General features: G+C 38.6%; 1 protein-coding gene across 3 annotated transcripts in view; it reads left to right on the top strand.

The window, feature by feature from the left end:
• Positions 1–20,884, top strand: part of col24a1 (collagen, type XXIV, alpha 1) — a 168,455-nt gene that overhangs the window by 36,426 nt on the left and 111,145 nt on the right. For all 3 annotated transcript variants that reach the window (XR_001924334.2, XM_012961425.3, NM_001374790.1), the window contains 4 exon segments: positions 525–578; positions 3,567–3,620; positions 13,797–13,850; positions 15,327–15,380. Coding sequence is in view for 2 of the 3 variants with exons in the window: in XM_012961425.3 (XP_012816879.2) it covers positions 525–578; positions 3,567–3,620; positions 13,797–13,850; positions 15,327–15,380 (216 nt within the window). In the remaining variant the exon portion in view is untranslated.

A 20,884-nucleotide genomic window follows, 5' to 3' on the forward strand; every position in this document is an offset into this window, starting at 1 on the left:
CCACCAGGATTTCAAATGATCCATAAAAAGAACTGTTTTGCAGCTGGATTTCAGCATATAGAAACAGGTTATTATACAGTAGGAACAGATTATATATTTTCTGTGTTGTTTGGGGCTCTTTTTTTTTTGGCTTGAAGCCAGAGTTCCCCTCTAAATATTTGTTTTTATGAAGTTTAAATAAAGTATCCTCAAAATATCTTATATTTTAAAAGCTGATTATATTAATACCTGTACTACATAATCCCTTTTTAAGGAAAATATATGCTTTTTTTCAAGTAAATAAAATCTGAGTTGGTGGTGTTGTCAATGTGTGCAAACTATTCAGAAGTGTTTAAAAGAGAACAAAACCTAACCACAGGCCCCTTCCACCTGCCACTCTGCCTCCCTGCACCACCTGTTACTGACAAAATTGTCCCAATCTGTGTAGCTGCTATAAAAATGGAAAACTGTACAGCATGGATTGCAGGTTCCATCTCATGCCACTTCAGATTCTCTTCATCTAAACAACATTTCTCATTCTCTAGGGTCAACCAGGTCCTCCAGGTTTACCTGGTCCCCCAGGGAAGAGAGGTCCAAGGGTGAGTAAATGACTTACGACCTTTCATTGATTAATGCATATTTAGATGAATTTATATTTTACTTAGATTCAAATTTGCATGTGAATAGAAAAAAAACTTGGGTTCATGCCTTTCTTGGTATGTTTTCTTTGCGATTAATAAAAATATTTATACGTACAAGTACTTCTGTTCATATATGTTAGGTGTTACACATACATTTGGAAAGATGGTGAAGGCAGTGATGTAAAATGTGGGGAAGCACTGTAGATCCCTTGTATGTCTAAATCAGTATCCTACCCCATTTTGTCTAGCAAGTCATAACTAGGCTGATTGGAATAGTGAACCAATTCCAGGCCTAGAACAACCTTGAAACATTGTTAACAGTTTATTTCCTTTCCAACCCTTTCCAGGGTTCTTATTCTATTCCCCACACCATATCCCCATCTCATAATGGTCAAATGGAGAAAATAATCTACATAATGCAGTGTATTACTAGAGACAGAACTACAATATTACACAGTAAGGGGCACATTTACTAAGCAATTTTGAGAAAAAGGTCGATTTTTCTTTTACTTCTAGATATTTTCGAGATTTACAAATGGGTTTTTGCCAGTACTCAATTTTTCTGATATTGTTTCTCTAAAAATTAGAGTTTTTTGAAAATAACTCCCATAATTTGTGATTTATTATTGTTTAGTTGGCAAAAAAAAAATCAGCAGGTTTGATCTGTTGAGTACCATTGAGTCCAGTGGAGGCTTAGAATAGTAGAGGAATAAAATGACAGCCTGTCCTTGACACATTTTCAAGGGGAAGTTAATCACTCAATTGTTTTCTATTTCACCTAGTTTCAAAGGGAAGTTAATCCTATCACTGTTTTCTACTTCACACAGTTTCATGGGGGAAGTTAATCCCATAATTGTTTTCTACTTTACACACTTTCAAGGGGAAATGAATCCCATTATTGGTCTATATTTCACATATTTTCAAGGGCAAGTTAATCCCATTATTGTTTGCTATTTTACACACTTTCAAGGGGAATTTAATCCCATCAGAGTTTTCTATTTCACCCAGTTTCAAGTGAAATTTAGACACATTTTTTGTTTTCCAATAATGAACGCCAATGCTCCTAAAATGGCTGCTGGAGCAATTCCTGATTGGGAAAAATAATGGAAAACAAACATCCATTTAAATAATACTCAAATGCTCAAAAAATGTGTGTTTTCCGAACGTATACTCGAAAGTTTTTATACGACTGATAACAGCATTAAAGTGACATTTTATAACTAGAACAATAATCAAATTTAATTAGAATTGGGGGGCACTGTGTATGCGGGGCTCTGTGTATAGGGGGGCTCTGTATGGGGGGGCTCTGTGTATGGGGGGCTCTGTGTTTGGGGGGCTCTGTGTTTGGGGGGCTCTGTGTTTGGGGGGCTCTGTGTTTGGGGGGCACTGTGTTTGGGGGGCACTGTGTATGGGGGCTCCGTGTATGGGGGGCACTGTGTATAAAGGGTACTGTGTATAAAGGGTACTGTGTATGGGGGGTACTGTATATGGGGGGCTCTGTGTATGAAGGGCACTGTGTATGGGGGGCTCTGTGTATGAAGGGTACTGTGTATGGGGGGCTCTGTGTATGAGGGGTACTGTCTATGGGGGAAATTGGAGGCACTGTCTATGGGGTCAAGTGGGGGCACTTTCTATGGGGGGGTACTTTCTATGGGGGGTACTGTCTATGGGGGCCTGGGGGGCACTGTGTATGGGGGTACTGTCTCCCCTGTGTGGGGGATCAAAACTGGTAGATAGTTATAACTCACTTATATTTATTATAACATTTGTCCTCCCTGTGTGTAATTCTGTATATTGTAAGATTGTACAGCACTGCGTACCCTTGTGGCGCTTTATAAATAAAGTTATACATACATACATACATAGCTGACTGCCTTTTCTCTATATTTGTATTTTATATGTAGGAGTTGCTATTTTGTTTTCCTTAGGTAGTACAGTATGAGGATATAGCACATTTGCATCTGATCCTGCCATTTCAACTATATAAAAGGAGTATTTTTAGAAAAAAATGGGGTGTGTTAATTGGGGCGTTGTCACAAAAGTGGGCATGGCCAAAAAATTACACGCTGCGCGTGCCAAATCTTTTTGTCCCTCCTTTTGTTTTTCAAATGTTGGGAGGGCAATGGCAGACAGGGAGATTAGTCTTTGTTACCATGGGCGACTAATCTCCCCGCAATGCCATCTCATTGTCAAGAATGAAAATCGCCGGTGGGATGGCATATCTGTCACTGCGATTTCCTGAAGTCGCCCGAAGTTTCCTTGTGAGGCAACTTCGGGAAATCGTAGCGTAGATAAGTCGCCCGCGGTAACGAAGATTTGTTGCGGGCCGACTAGTCTCCCCGTGTGCCACTGCTCTAACACTGGTGTGTTTTGTTCAGAAACAGTACTATAGTTCATATAAATGGTCTGCTGTGTAGTCATGGGGGCAGCAATACAAACTGGGGAAAAAAAAGAATTGGCACAATTTATATAGTAGATAACAGATAAGCACTGTAGAATACAATGGTATTTTATCTGTTATCTGCTATGTAACTTGTATCTTTTCTCCTTTTTTCCAGCTTGAATGGCTGCCCCGTGGCTACACAGCTGGTAGCTGTTAGTTAATAGTTCCTTAGGTAGGTGTCTCTTAAGCTGAAGCGTGTTTACAACACTAAAAATATATGTAACTACATACAAAATATGTCTTACCTATCAGCTTGGTTAGATGATACACTAGATATCCATAACGACAAATTGGGATAAGTACAAAAAAAAAATATTGTGCCTACAGATTGAACTGAAATTTACTTCTACAAATATTAAGCTACCATCTGTAGTGAATGTCATATTTAGCATTTAAGAATGTGATACAAACAACTTCATTCAAATCATATAACAATTTTACTGGTAAATTTTCAATTTTAAACATAGAATTAAAAATAAATCAATTTTTTTTTGTTTTTTAAGGGAATGGTTGGACCACATGGGAATCCAGGTTTACCTGGTCCACCAGGCTCCAAGGTAAGTAATCTATATCAATAACTAAAATAAGTTATTAATGAAGGACAATATTAGCAAGATGATGTAGATATATAGATAACATCAAGCTAAAATGTAAAACATGGGGCTAATAGGTAGTTTTCAGAATCTTTGGTGCTAGTGGCTTTGCACTTCATGCACAAAAAACATTTACAGTGAAATGAAATAAACTTTACATATCCAAATAGGCACCTTTTTGTGTTGTGCTATATATAGGCATAAACGGTGCTATTCATTTTTCATCATGACAGAATCCCTTTAAATTTTGAGAAAAAAATTGAAATTACGTCATAATAAAATGCGTTACTGAACTACTAGAGATAATAGTGCATTTCAACATTAATTGAAAGGATATGTTATATTTATTCCAATTTTGCCTGGTTAGGAAATTGTTAGTTATTATTGTGAAGGAACCTTTCAAGCTTCGAAGAAAATCAGTGCCATAAACTTCATATCTTTGGGGCATGCTTTAAACCAGTGATCTACAACCAGTGGCTCATGAGCAACATGTTGCTCTCCAACCACTTTGATGTTGCTCTCAGTGGCCTCAGAGTTGGTGCCCATTATTGAATTTCTAACTTATAAGACTATATGTACTGGTCACCTACTAGGAAAGTTTTTGCGCTTGTGTTGCTCCCCAGCTTTTTTTTCATTGAAATGTTGCTCGTGGGTAAAACGGTTGGGGATTCCTACCTTAAACTAAAGTGTTTGTGTCTATACCAATCTATTGTATGCTTTTCTAAATGTATTAGTTGTTCCTTGGGAACAATGATTAAACTTGCTTTTCAGGTAAGGAGTTTAGTGTATGCTTGCTATTTTGATACATTTGTCAAAGAACTTTGGTTGCTGTATATAGCTAATCTTTTACATTTCTATAGTGCTACTCCAAGAACTCATGTAACATATTTTTATTTACTGCTTCTTGTCATTATTATAATGAGCTGCCACATCTTTTCCATTCTTTATTTAGATTCTATGTAATACTCTTAACCTAACTCTTGAACTTTGTGTGGGCCAATAAAATTCCAAAGATGCAAAGGGACAGTATAGGTTAAAAGATTGCGGATCATTGCTGTTTTTTTTTTTTAAATATCGTAATAGTCATTATAATAAAAAAGCAGCCAAAATGTAGTGAATGTTTAATTCATCTGTTACAGGTATAGGACCCGTTATCCAGAATGCTCAGGACCAAGGGTATTCCAAGGGGTCTTTCCGTAATTTGGATCTCCATACCTTAAGTCTAACAAAGAATCAATAAAACTGCAATTAAATCCAATAGGATTGTTTTGCATCCAATAAGGATTATTTGTATCTTAGTTGGGATCAATTACAAGGTACTGTTTTATTACTACAGAGAAAAGGGAAATCAGTTTTAAAATTCTAAATTATTTGATTAAAATGGAGTCTATGGGAGACGGGCGGGCATTCCGTAATTCGGAGCTTTCTGGATAACGGGTTTCCGGATAAGGGATCCCATACCTGTAATATTATATATATATATATATATATATATATATATATATATACACACAGTGGATATAAAAAGTCTACACACCCCTGGTAAAATGTCAGGTTCCTGTGCTGTACAAAAATGAGACAAAGATAAAACATTTCAGAACTTTTTCCACCTTTAATGTGACCTATAAACTGTACCACTCAATTGAAAAACAAACTGAAATCTTTTAGGTGGAGGGAAGAAAACCAAAAAACTAAAAATAATGTGGTTGCATAAGTGTGCACACCCTTAAACTAATACTTTGTTGAAGCACCTTTTGATTGTATTACAGTCTTTTTGGGTATGAGTCTATGAGCATGGCACATTTTGACTTTGCAAGATTTGCCCACTCTTCTTTGCAGGAACACTCCAAATCTGTCAGATTGCGAGGGCATCTCCTGTGCACAGCCCTCTTCAGATCACCCCACAGATTTTCAATCGGATTCAGGTCTGGGCTCTGGCTGGGCCATTCCAAAACTTTAATCTTTTTCCGGTGAAGCCATTCCTTTGTTGATTTGGATGTATGCTTTGGGTTGTAGTCATGCTGAAAGATGAAGTTCCTCCTCATGTTCAGCTTTCTAGCAAAAGCCTGAAGGTTTTGTGCCAATATTGACTTGTATTTGGAACTGTTCATAATTCCCTCTATCTTAACTAAGGCCCCAGTTCCAGCTGAAGAAAAACAGCCCCAAAGCATGATGCTGCCACTACCATGCTTCACTGTGGGTATGGTGTTCTTTTGGTGATGTGCAGTATTGTTTTTGCGGCAAACATATTTTTTGGAATTATGGCCAAAAAGTTGAACCTTGGTTTCATCAGACCATAACACCTTTTCCCACATGTTTTTGGGAGACTTCAGATGTGTTTTTGCAAAATGTAGCCTGGCTTGGATGGTTTTTTTCGTAAGAAAGGGCTTTCGTCTTGCCACTCTACCCCACAGCCCAGACATATGAAGAATACGGGAGATTGTTGTCACATGTACCACCCAGCCAGTACTTGCCAGATATTCCTGCAGCTCCTTTAATGATGCTGTAGGCCTCTTGGTAGCCTCCCTGACCAGTTTTCTTCTTGTCTTTTCATCAATTTTGGAGGGACATCCAGTTCTTGGTAAAGTCACTGTTGTGCCACTTGATGATGACTGTCTTCACTGTGTTCCATGGTATATCTAATGCCTTGGAAATTTTTTTGTACCCTTCTCCTGACTGATATCTTTTAACAATGAGATCCCTCTGATGCTTTGGAAGCTCTCTGTGGACCATGGCTTTTGCTGTGGGATGCGACTAAAAAAAATTCAGGAAAGACCAACTAGAGCAGCTGAACTTTATTTGGGGTTAATCAGAGGCACTTTAGATAATGGCAGGTGTATGCTGACTCCTATATAACAGGACTTTGAATGTGATTGCTTAATTCTGAACACAGCTATATCCCCAGTTAGAAGAGGGTGTGCACACACACTTTTGGTTTTCTTCCCTCCACCCAAAAGATTTCAGTTTGTTTTTCAATTGAGTGGTACAGTTTATAGGTCACATTAAAGGTAGAAAAAGTTCTGAAAGGATTTATCTTTGTCTCATTTTTGTACAGCACAGGAACCTGAAATTTTACCAGGGGTGTGTAGACTTTTTATATCCACTGTATATATATATATATATAACACAATAACAGATAGGCACTCACGAAAAAGAAAAAAGCTCTTGCCTGGGTACAGTCCAAAGGATAATGCATAGATATTCATAGAAAAGTGGACCGCTTCACACAGGACTTATGAAAATAAAAAATGTTTATTGCAGCAACATAACAAAGTCTGACTTTGAGAAAGGCTGGTTATCCAGCCGAAACGTCAGACTTTGTTATGTTGCTGCAATAAACATTTTTTATTTTCATAAGTCCTGTGTGAAGCGGTCCACTTTTCTATGTATATATATATATATATATATATATATATATATATATATATATATATATATATACATACATATAAATATAATTTTTTTTTTTTTTTAAAAAGAACAATTTTGCATCTCGGGCAGGTTTGGACCTTCTGCCTCCCTGCCCGCGACCTAACTGAGCCCCGTACAAATTGAACAATGGGCAGTTCTAGAAAAAATTATATCCCAGTCTTTCTCGAGAGCTTGTCCTAACTGTCTTTCCCAAGCTTTGACATACTTTAATTCTTTTTGTGGGGTGGAACTAGTCCATCTATCATAAAAAACCAAGATAAGCCTTTTAGATTCAGGATATTTAATAGATTTGGAATAGTGAGGGAGCAGTGATTGGATATAGTGTTTAATTTGTAGATAACGATAATATTCATCTGGGGGAGGTTGTAGACCTCTTGTAATCTATTTACCTGTACTACCTGGAAGGGTCTAAGGGAAATGTTTGAAGCAAGTATAATAATAAAGTCAAAACTGGCATTTCAATTGCTTGGATCCATCCTAATAGGGATTATTGAGAATCTTTCCAGTTATATAGAAGTGATTTAGTTTTGACCAACAATGGTACATAGTTTAGATCTGCTGCCTGGGAATATTGTGCAGGAAATTTTATGCCTAAGTATTCTAAATGGGGATGTGCCCAAGTGAAATCAAAGTTAATTTATAATCATTTAAGTAAGTGGGAGATTAATATTAAGAGCTTTGGATTTTGAGGAATTGAACTTCAACCCTGATATTTTGCCAAATTTTTCTAAAAGGTTATAAAGATTGGGTTTAGTAAGAGAAAAAATGGCGCCATCTGCAAACAATAAACATTTTTTAATTTACCGTATATACTCGAGTAAAAACTGGAAAGACTTATTTACTTGAGTATAAGCCTAGGGGGGGAAATGCAGCAGCTACCGATAAGTTTCAATAATCAAAATAAATACCAATAAATAAATAAATATATACCTAATAAATATATAAATTAATATAAATACCAATAAAATGACATTAATTGAGACTCAGTAAATGTCACCATAACTTTAAACCTATCTAGTAATAATAATACAGCTGTCTAATTGTCACACACACAATTATTATCACAATTATAATTTTCGTGCTAGCCATATGTCCCTTTATGTTTACTTTACTTTTTATGTGCAGGTAATGGATAAGATGATGGTGGCAGACAGAGTTCTTTGTTGGCTGCAGTTTCCCAAAAATACTTGTAACTGTACCTTGATACTGAAGGGGCATCACTCTCTCCCTTTGGCACAAAAGAAGGCACTATTAGTGGGGCTGGTGGGTTTGTGGGAATCGCTGGCCAGCTGGTCCCAAAAGAGAAGTGGGCAAGAAGGGGCGCCTGACGTCACTTCCACCCAGGCTCGAAGAAGAGCACACTGTTAGGTTGCCTGGCAGTGCTGGTGAAGCTGGAGGGGGCTGCAATCGCCGGAGGGGCTTGTGCATGTTAGGCTTTTAAAAAAAAAAAAAAACAACGCGTATTCCTCCTGACTCGAGTATAAGTAAAGGGTTAATTTTTTAGCAAATTTTTCGGCTTATACTCGAGTATATACGGTAATTATTATTGTTAATAATAATTAATGCCAGTAATATCTTGAGTGGTGAAGATTAAAGCGGCTAATGTCGGAGACAGAGAGCATCCTTGGCGGGTGCCTTTGTAAATATAAAATGGTTGTAAGAGTCTTTATTTGGGCACTTGGTATGTTGTAAAGTGCCTGAATGTCATTTATAAAAGAACGAGGAAATTCCATGTAACGAAGAACATAAGATAAATATTCCCAGTCCACTGAGTTGAACGCCTTCTCAAGGTCCAAAGAAAAAAGCATCGAGGGGGCGTTAGACCAGGTAGCAGACCAAACTATATTAAATAATTTTTTACTGATGTCAAAGGTATGTTTCCCTGGGACCAAGCCTGATTGGTCACTAGGTATAATAGAGCTAATAAAGGTGTTCAAATGGAGTACTAAAACCTTTGCTAATATTTTTATATCCAGGTTGAGTATTGTAATTGGTCAAACTGGTAGCTTTACCTAGTTTAGGTTAAATTAAAGTTAAATTAAGTTAAATTATGGAAAGATCCATTATCTGGAAAGCCCCAGGTCCCAAGTATTCTGAATAACAGGTCCTATACCTGTACAGCTATATAGGCAGAAAGAGTCTTTGGTGATAAATATTGACCTAATGAAAGATTAGTAAATACTGGGAGCAAATGTGGAGCTACAATAACCTTAAAGGACAAGTCAACCCAAAATATTATTTTTCCTAATAAAAGGAAACATAATTCTTAGCAACTTTGCAATGTTTTTGTTTTTTTTAATTTTTTGTATATATAATTGCAATTAGAAGTAGTGTCTGTCTGTCCTTTTCTATTCCCTGCCCTGGTGGCTCTGACTGTTGAAACAATGTAACACAAGGCAGCAGAATGACAGAACTGTCTCGCTGGAGGAAACTCACTTTTGCAACATTGTTTAAAAAGTAAGAAACCAGGAGTTCAGCAAATGTTGCTTTGAATAGCAATTACATTAACAAGTAACTTTTAAATCACTCTTAAAGCAACAATTTTTAATAAATTCACATTGGAAAGTTGTTTGGAATTATGTTTTCTTTTATTAGGCAAACAAATATTTTTGGGGTTGACATTTCAAATTTTATTTTACACAGTCTTATCTGTTTTACCCAGTTTCATTTTTACATAGAACTGTTTCTTTAAGGCAACCATACACTGGCCTGCCCTGTACTGTATCTGTTTGAATGGACAGATATCATATTATGTGCTATACACAGTATGGACATTTTCCTTTTGTTCTGTTTGTGTCAGCTAAAACATTTGGTCAGGATCATACAAAACACATACAATAAATCATACAAGATTACATTTTGTTATGTACTTTTTGCTTTTACTATATGTATATATTAGGGATGCACCGAATCCCGGCTTTTTTTTTTAAGGATTCGGTTTCGGCCGAATCTGCGGTCCCGGGCAAACGGAATCCTAATTAGCATAAATTAGCCTATGCTAATTAGAATTCGTAAAGGGTTAAATGGGCAGTGAAAAATGTATCCGCCGCGCGTGATTTTTAACCCCTTCCGACCCTAATCAGCATATGCTATTTCGGATTCGGTTTAGAATTCTTCAGAATCCTTCTGGGTGGGTTTGGCCGAAAACAAAAAGTGGGTTCGGTGCATCCCTAATATATATATCACATATTAATTTATGAGACAGAACAAATTTAAAGAGTTACAGGCAGGGTCAGACTGGGTGCCCCGCTGGCCATGTCCCCCCACAGGGGCCCCTGCCACCTGCCCGACCTGAATGCATGTAAGTGATACGCATCAGGGGAAGACACCAGCAGCCGGGGGAGCGGTAACAGGGATTGGGTCTGGGCCACCGGGGCCCACCAGGTTTTTTCCCGGTATCCCAGCGGCCCAGTCCATTGTGTCCATTAGGCAAAAAAAGTCAGTGTAGGTTTTGGGATTAATGACCCATCACCTGTGGAAAAGAGGAAGAGCTGAGAGTGAGAAGTGAGGCAGTGCATTTGAGAGCAAGCTTAAAAAGAACATGAGTAAAAATATCTGTAATCTTCATGGTTACTTTAAAGTGAGAAACGAGAAGGCGTAAAGAAGTAAAGTGGAGGCATTTTATGGTGAAACTGAAACATTGTTATAAAAAATTCTAATGTCACATTAAACTAAACCTAAAATACTGACAATGAAGTATCTGTGTTACATAGGCTAAAAGCTTTACATTATTACCAAAGCTTTCTGGCAAATAGAATAACACATTTCTCAGAGATGAAATGTATTTTCCCCTACCAAACTTGGGATATCAAAATTTCTGTTTTATCCTTATTCTGTATTTCTGTATCTGTACAATGAGAACATTTAAGGAGATTGTTGCTTTTAGTGTTACTGGAATAAAATAATAAACTGATATTTCTGTTCCTTTGTGCATTGGAATAAGTTCCAGACTAGTCAATTTTGTCGCTTCTAGAGTGGATGGGGGGGGGGGTTCATTCATAAATGGTCCAAACAAATCTGCACTGCATATTACTGGGAAAGCTGCATCCAACACATTCCAGATAAGCATAATACATACAAAATTACACTGAAGTGAATACAAAACCAAACTGTACTTTCTTTGGGGGGTTTAAATATAATGTTAGCTTGGCATGAGGTCCTCTTTGCTCCTTGAGCACAAAAGAAACATGAATTATGGGTCCTTAGTGTTCAACCTTTATTATATTAGTAAAACCCATGTACATACATTTTAGATCTTTTATAATGCATCATATCTACATTATGAAGTTACACTCCAGGGATAAGCAAGTAGAAACAACTTATTGAGCAGAGTTTTGCTTCTTATAAAGAAATGGCACACAAGTCTTTGGAACTGTCATTCCAAGTAAAGCTAAATATTTATACTGTGTTATTTAGGAAATACAAGGTCATTTTATGTATACTAGATAAAGAAAAACAGATAATAATGTATTGAAACAAGATCAAATGTTGCGTGAATGGGGCATAGTCAAATTACATGGCAGTAGTTTTTATCTATGTGCACTAAAATTCTTTTGTATTAGGAATCTTTTAGGGTAACAGTTTTTGTTATTGCTGTTGAACACATGCATAGAGAATGATTGTAAGCACATGGTGCACATTGCCTTCCAATCCTCAAGACAACCCAATTACTCAACTTCAAAGGAATATACTATAGTTGGCTGTGTTTCAGTGACTTCAGTGAAGACAAGCATGTGATAACCACAATAAAGAAATTGTCTGCTCTACAAACAAGGACTTTTTTTTTTCATTTCTACAAACAAGTGAAGTGTTCTGAACTTTTCCCAACACTGCCACTTACAGCAGCTAATTGTTAATGCAGGCAAATAATCACTAGATTTGTAAATGAAAACCATTCCTTTTAATCTAATCATCCCAACAGATTTTCTTAGTATATATCTAATATATATAATTTTGCTACCAAAAGATTTCTAAAGGTCATAAATATACATTTTAAATGTTACATGTTTACAAAACTTTGCATATATATTAATATCTGAATCTATTCAATGTAAACATAAACTGGTGCCTCTGAGGGGCAATTTAAAGGTGCCCATAGATTAAAAGACCTTCTCATTTGGTGAGGTCCCTTGACAAGCAGATCTTTACCCGATATCTGTCCATCTTGAAGTGGGTGATATCAGATTGATCTGATTGCTTGGCCCTCACCTTAAAAATATAATAGGACATTGGGATGGGGACCGCATCAGTGCGTCTTGCTTCAATGGGATTTTTACACCTGGTGGATCAATATTTTAACGATTTTTGGCCAAATATCGGTCAGGTAGGCCTGTCTAAGGTCCCCATACATAACCAGATAAGCTGTCAGCAGCTTTTATCAGCTGGTGTATGACTACCTTAAGTTTGTAGAATTTTTCAGTAAGTGTCCTAGTGTGACCCTTGATAATGCTTCTCCATGTGTCCTGTTATGGAATCTGTGTTACTATGGCCCCCACTGCAAACTCTCTAAATTACCTAAAGGTGAATGGTCTCTACTTAAAAGGCACCTATCATGCTAAAATTGCTTTCCCCACCAGAGGTGCAGGCTAATAGAGCCTGCACTCCGGTTGGGGGAAACAGTAGTTTAAAGAAAAGCCAAAACACTCCCTGCTGGTGCTAGGCTTTCCGTACCAGGAGGGAGCTGCTGGTGCTGACAGACATGTTATTTAGCACACATGCTTATAATGAGTGCTCTATTAGCCTGTACCTCTGGTGGTGGAAGCAGTTTTAGGGTGATAGGTGCCCATTAAGTAAATATAATGTAAACTTCAAGTAGAAATGTGTCATCTTTACGGTGGCCATTGTCAGGCCAGACAAACTCTACATTTTATTGGACCGTGTATGGGGCCATCAATAGTTCCTGCTCAGACAATATCTGGTAAAAAGAATGTGAAATACCCTACTTGGTGATGTTGTAATGGCAGATTTTATTAATGCATTTAAGAGGTGCTTGGATGACTTCTTGGACAAGCATAATATCCAAGGCTGCAGAAATTTAAAGATCTATGGTTAGTTTAGTTTATGTGTGTATTAACTATTTTACTATCTGGTTGGTTTCAAATCGAGTTGGGCATTAACATTTCAGTGTGGTCCTCTCCTGACAGGTCTCAATAGTTCCCATTATGATCCAGTCATTAGCTCAGGGGCCAAACAACTGGATCATCAAAATTTGTCACAGCTTGTAAGTGGACAAATCTGGTTAAAGGAGGACTAAACCCTAAAAATAAATATGGGTAGAAACTGTATTTTCTATATACTGAAGTTTCAGAATCTCTATAGCAGTAATGATCTAGGCCAGTGATCCCCAACCAGTGGCTTGGAAACAACATGTTGCTCACAACCCTCTTTGATGTTGTTCCCGGTGGCCTCAAAGTTGGTGCTTATTTTTACATTTCTGGCTTGGAGGCAAGTTTTGGAAGCATGGGGACAGAGTTTCACTCCAAGCAGAGCTTCCTGTAGGCCAGCAGTCCACATGTGGCCAATCACAGAACATTTTCATGCTTTGTGTGGCTCACCAACACTTCTTTCATCTGAGTGTGGCTCACAAGTAAAAAAGGTTGGGGATCCCTGATCTAAGCCTTAAAGGACGTTCATGGGAATTTGATTCCTAAGCTCAGATAACTGACAGTATGTATATATTTTGACCTGTACTTGAAATTTATTTCACAGGGTCCAAAAGGAGATCCAGGATTGTCACCTGAGCAAGCATCATCAGGAGAGAAGGTAATGCTTTTCTGCTTGTTGAATACATTGATGTTTTTATTTTCAGATGATCCCATTACAGCAATACGATTTGAGATGAGACAAGTAGACTCCTTCAGGGCTCATCATCCAAACAGTACTCCAGCAATATTGTCATTATTGGTGTACTTTATTAAAATTATTACTGAAAAAACCTTTGAAATGTGAGCTTCTCCTTTATTGATGCATGCTGCTCTCTAAGGCCAGATTAAAGCTGATTAGCAAATATTTTTTATAATTATTTATTGTTGTTAATGTATTTGAAAATATATTTTCCAGCAAATTATGCTGTTAATCACTAACCAATTCCACCTTCTCTAGCTAATTCCAGCATGAGCATTTGCCAAGGTGGCAAGTGTAAAGGATGTAATATAATAATTTGTATTATTTATTTATTACATATTTCAATGATTTTAAAAAATATATTTGCACCAGATTCATGAAAGATATCCTAATATCATTACTAGGACAAAACCTTGGAAAGTACACCAATAAAGCTCACAGACTAAGCCAACACATATTAATATCAGCAAGGTTAATTATAGCCAGCAACTGGAAAAAACAGGGCTCCTTGAAAACGAAAATAATCAGCATAGCTTCCAATGAACAACTCTCATATATGAAAAAGAATGCATGGAGGAAATTTACCTTTGTCTGAACTTCAACCCAAATTAGCCAAACTTGACCAAAATGAGGGTGGTTATTGTTGATGCTCTCTAAAGCGAGTAATTTTTTCTGGTATCTCCACTCAAAAGTTTTGGGGCCACAAAAGTGCGTTAGTGAAGACCATGGGGCTGATTTACTAACCCACGAATCCGACCCGAATTGGAAAAGTTCCAACTTGAAAACGAACATTTTGCGACTTTTTCGTATGTTTTGCGATTTTTTCGGATTCTTTACGAATTTTTCGTTACCAATACGATTTTTGCGTAAAAACGCGAGTTTTTCGTATCCATTACGAAAGTTGCGTAAAAAGTTGCGCATTTTTCGTAGCATTAAAACTTACGCGAAAAGTTGCACATTTTTCGTAGCGTTAAAACTTAAAAGGTGCAAAGTTTCGCGTAAGTTTTAACGCTACGAAAAAAGCGCAACTTTTTGCGCAAGTTTTAACGCTACGAAAAATCGCCAGATTTTACGCAACTTTCGTAATGGCTACGAAAAACTCGCGTTTTTACGCAAAAATCGTATTGGTAACGAAAAATTCGTAAAGAATCCGAAAAAATCGCAAAACATACGAAAAAATCGCAAAATACCGATCATTACGAAAAAAACGCAATCGGACTCATTTCGACCCGTTCGTGGGTAAGTAAATCAGCCCCCATGACTAGCAAAAGTCTCCTGCTTCACTAGACCACCAATAGATTACCTCTTGGGTTCATATTAGGACAGCACTGTTAGAACAGTAGTATTTAGCATTTATTAATATTTGTTTGATACATTTTTGTCATTGTACCACAGGGAGATCCAGGACCTCCAGGCATGATGGGAGATCGTGGGCCTACTGGTCAAAAGGTAAGTATATTTGATTTGAACTATTTGACAAAAGTATTGTTTGGGAGAAAGTATGTATTAAAAACCCTTATTGCTTCTAAATTTATACTAGCTACAGGTTTACTTGGTCCTTTGGTCTCTGTGATGTAGAATATCTGCTCTTGAGGTCCTAATGAGCCTGTAGTCGGGTTCATAGGAAGAATTTTCAGATTCAGCCAAATGCTTGCCCTGCTTTCCATTTTTGTGCAGTGGCTTTTTGACTCCTTGAGCACAGGGCAAACCTGCATGTGGGCAGTTACCCATAGCAACCAGTCAGTGAATATTTTTTTCTGCCAGCTGCAGGAAAAGTAATAATAATTGATTGTCATAGGTTACTGCGCTAGTTTAGTTTTATCCTGGATTTCAGACAGCACTGCTGTCATCATGTGAAAGAAACTGGCAGGGAAAGCTCCTCTCCACCTCTCACTGCTTTCCATATTAATCTATAAGAAACATTATAAAAAATCTTATAAGATGCACACATAGCAATGACAGGCAGATGTCTTCCACCACTAGGTATTCTTCAGTCACAGTATTTTTTATAGGTTCATATGAAACGCATGTCAGGCATTAACTTTCAAAAGAAACATCATCCAGAGTTGCAGCCCCTTTTTTTAAATCAGATCAAATCCCCTGTTTTGTATAAAAGTATTGGCTGGGTAAAAATTACTGGTACAAGACCACAAATCCACAAAGGTAAGGTATCATCACTGGGAGGGGGGGGCAAAATGTGTGATTGTAGTCACTTACCTGATACCCTGGGCCAGTGCTCCCATTGGCTTTGCCCTGCGCAGGCCCTGGGATCTCAAAGAAAGAAGACAGGAGTAAGTGGATCACTTGTGTGCAGGTACCTTGAGCTGGTGCATTTTTCTGCTGACAGTGGCACCAGCAAGGGGTATCAGTGATATGCTTTATTTTCAAATAATGGTCCGTTTTCTGCTTTTTTTGTTGCATTTAGGCTCTGTCTACTGCATATTTTCTTAAACAGGAATTTCACAAACACAAACTCCCCCCATTGCGTTCTACATTATTATGCTATGGCTTGTGGTACTAAGTTAGTAAGTGGGAATTCAAGTTACAAATTGTCAAGTTGCCAATTCTGCAAATTTGCCAGGGTTAGACAAATCCCATAAGCCAGACAGCCAAGTTCCTGATGTTTCACTCCAGGTTTTTACATTTTTTAGAATAGTCATTTACAACTGTACGTTTGTACATATGCAGCTGTACAGCAGACATATCATTTTAGTAATATAATATGGTAGATGTAAAATAAAGTATAACTTTAGATACCATGTTAATTGGCGGCACCATAACCTGTTTAACAAATTTATATTTTGTGGGAAATAACCTGCTATTAGCGACTACTATACTGTATACAGTGTATATCCCAGTTTAAGCCCTGTTTCAAGACTTCCTGTTTTATTGTTTGTTTGGTTCCTGTTCATGTTTCCTGTTTTTGGAGAGAAAGTCTAGTTGAAAAACAGAGACAGTTAGACACATGGAAAGGCAGATAATGTCTGGAGGTCAACAGTAAGACACCTGGGAAAGGAGCCAGTAAGACAGAGGCAATTAGACACATGAAGAGGAAGACTATGTCTGGAAGTTAACAGTAAGACTCATGGGGTGGGAATGTAGAAATAGCTAGACACATGATATATAATATATATATATATATATATATATATATATATATATATATATATATAGAGAGAGAGAGAGAGAGAGAGAGAGAGAGAGAGAGAGAGAGAGAGAGAGAGAGAGAGAGAGAGAGAGAGAGAGAGAGAGAGAGAGAGAGAGAGAGAGAGAGAGAGAGAGAGAGAGAGAGAGAGAGAGAGAGAGAGAGAGAGAGTAAATGTAGAGTGCAGTGCAATTGTTAAGGTTCACATAAAGATAAGCTACATATAAAAAATTGCACTGCGCTCTACAGGTCAAAAACAGAAATAATTTTATTTGTGAAAAATTAGTGCCCAACATTTCAGTCACAAATCTATGACCTTCATCAGGGACCACTCATTTTTCACAAGTACATTTCTTTTGTCCTGACCTGTATAGTGCAGTGCTATTTCTTGATATAAATTATTATATGTATATATTATCTATAAGTAATGACTTTCCTTAGGGACAACACAACCTTTCAAGTTCACACATTGTAGGAACTCTATATATAGTATAAGAATATATAAGTGAAGTGTATACAGTCATCACAGACTACATAAAAGAAAGGCATGGTAGCATCTGCATGACAGCTTACAATCCCACAGAGGAACCATGAAAGCAAAACATGTGTGGCTGGGAGACAACCAGCTCTCCTGGGCTGCAACCCATGGTATCAGTGATTAGCATGTTTAGCAAGTTGCAAGTAAAACAAGTAAGGCAAACATTTGATTTGCTGTCGCGGATTACTGCCTAGATGCAGATTTGCCGTGTGAGCTCCAGTGTATCTCTTACATAGTTATTATGCTGTATACATCCTGATAATTATTATATTAAACTTTGCTTTATTTTTTTAGTGGTATTTTGTAAATAGGGGTGCTTTTTCAATATATTAGATATTCAAATTTCCTTTATTCTTAACAACAATATTTATGTATGTGTGAATGTGTGTGCCACTGCCCTTTAAAATAATTATTTTGTTGTAATGTTGCAGGAATAAAATTATGTACTTTATTTTAACTGGTGATAGGAATGCAAAGTGACATAATAAATCACCAGACTTTAGCTAGAGTAGCAGTAAGCGTGTAAAGACAAAGTTCAGGAATGCTAATAGCCATACCATTATATTTGATAAGTCACATTTTGTTTGTACTTTGTATGTATTGATTTTTGTCTGCTTTGGCATTGCTTATTTTATCCCTATTTTGAAGATAAAATGTGTACATATCACATATATTCAGAAAGCTCTGAATTACAGGAAGGCTGTCTCTCACAGACTGTAATCATATAATTCACATTTTTAAAAATGATTTCCTTTTTTCCCCCTTTTTTTGCAATATTGAAACAGTACCTTGTACTTTATTTATAATAATCCTTATTGTAGGCATGGAGATCCAAATTACAGAAAGGCCCCTTATCCAAAAAACCCCAGGTCCACAGCATTCTGGATAACTGGTGCCATACCCGTAGTATCCTAACAAATTGCCACATCAGGTTTGATAAATGCGTTCGTTTAATAAAAATTGTTCAGGTTGTCAGAAAAGATTTGTTTAAATTGGGGGAAAATATTGAACTGCTGAAAATCATTGAAGGGGAGCAATCATGAAAAATGTTTTCTATGATATTTAAAATATAAAGTCTAGACAAACATTTTGACAATTTATAGCTTTTTAAAATTTTGCATCTCCCTGGTCTGCGTCAGTGACACAGACCAGAGTGAAAGCTGATTTGGCATGTCATGAGGCCACACCCCTTAACAACAAACATGTGCAAAGGAGGGGGGCAGGTAAGACTTTGGTGTGTGCCAGCATGAAAAAAAAGAAAACATTTCTGAATGATAATAGATTATAACCCTGCCTGAAGCCAGTCCATGTATTCTTAATAAATGGCAAATGACGTCCCTGAGCACGGGACCAGTCTATGGGCACATAAGCAGCACAGGGACAGGTAACGGTACAACACAGCTTTATTAACAAGCAATCCCTTAGGTTCAAACAAGGTATAACTGCCCAACAGGAGCACAACTGTAGGGAGTATTTGTGGCCTAGTCCCTCTGGCAGTGCCGGCCCCAGGCAGCAGGCTCACATGTGTGTGACAGTTATTTAGTAGATCTGGGCCCCCAGTCCGGTTTGAGTCACAGCCCAGTAATGAGAGTAGCTCCCCCTGCTGTAAGTGCTGTATGGTCTCTGCACATAAAGTCCCTTAAACTAGTCACTTGCAGCTCCCAGGCAGCCCAGTAACAGTTTACCTCACAGTGAGTCTCCCAGTTGCACTTCTGTGGGTGTGGGGATAACTGGGAGTATAACTCAGGTGCTGGAGTGTAACTCACAGGACAGTGCTGGGGAAATGAGGGGACGCCGCAGCTTATCCCACTCTGCTTTGCAGCCACCAGTCCCCACTGCAGCCTTTCCAGCAGCTTCTCCCTCAGCAGCAACTTCCTCTTCCCTCTGACCTCTCAGAGCCAACTGCTTCCTGTCCCTGGGACCTCCCGGCCCCTCCCTCCTGAGCCAGCAGCTTCCGGAGCTATTAGGAGTCTTTTCACATCTCTCCCCCCCCCCCAGAGGGCGGCCGTCCGGTCTCCCCCCAGACGGGGGGAAGACCGTAGGACACCCTTGTCCTGTACAGTCCTCACCGTCCCTTCTTGAGAGTTCATCCGCATTCCCATGGTGGCTCCCCTTGCGGTGCTGTATAGTAAAGTTGAACTGCTGCAAAGCTAGGCTCCACCTCAGCAATTTCCCATTGTCTCCAGAAACGCGTTGCAACCAGCTCAGAGGGTTATGGTCAGTTACCACAGTGAAATCACTTCCAAACAGATAGGGCTGCAGTTTCTTTAAGGCCCACACAATGGCCAGACACTCTTTTTCAATTGTAGCATATGCAACTTCCCGGGGAAGCAGCTTCCGGCTCAGGTATATAATGGGGTGCTCACCTCCCTTCTCATCCACTTGGGACAATACAGCACCAATCCCATTGGTGGAGGCGTCAGTATGGACAATGAATCCCCGGCTAAAGTCAGGTGCAGCCAGAACAGGGGCATTCACTAAGGCAGATTTGAGTGCAGGTTACCACTCGTGGGCGTCTTTTACTTGTCAGATCTGTCAGGGGTTTAGCAATAGCACTGTAGTTAGGGATAAAGCGTCGGTAATACCCTGCTGTCCCCAAAAAGGCTAACACCTGTTTTTGTGTTGTGGGTGTAGGCCAGTTTACTATGACTTCAACCTTGGCCGGTTCTGGCATCACTCGCCCGCTTCCCACCCGATGACCCAAATTTTGGACCTCAGCCATCCCAAAGTGGCACTTCCCTGGTTTAAGGGTAAGCCCAGCCTGCCTGATCCTTTCCAGCACCCTCTGTAGGTGCTGAACATGTTCCTCCCAGGTGTTGGTAAATATGGCTATATCATCCAGATATGCCTGAGCAAACTCTTGGTACCCCTCCAACAGCTGATTTACTACCCTCTGGAATGTCGCTGGTGCGTTTTTCATTCCAAATGGCATGATGGTAACGTGAAACAAGCCATAGGGAGTGATAAAAGCCGACTTCTCTTGGTCTCCTGGTGCCAAAGGAATCTGCCAGTATTCCCCAGGTGGTCAAGAAGTTCATCCACCCGGGGCATTGGGTAGGCATCTGTAACTGTCACTTGGTTCAGTTTCCTATAGTCTACACAAAACCTTGTGCTGCCATCCTTCTTGGGGACTAATACTACTGGTGATGCCCAAGGGCTCTGAGAGGGAACAATCACCCCTAATGCCAACATTTCCTCTACTTCCTTTTTCATGGCAGCCTGTACGGATTCTGCTATCCTGTATGCTGGGGTGCGAACCGGGGCATGTCC

Source organism: Xenopus tropicalis, chromosome 4, assembly GCF_000004195.4.
Source record: "Xenopus tropicalis strain Nigerian chromosome 4, UCB_Xtro_10.0, whole genome shotgun sequence".
NCBI lineage: Eukaryota > Metazoa > Chordata > Amphibia > Anura > Pipidae > Xenopus > Xenopus tropicalis.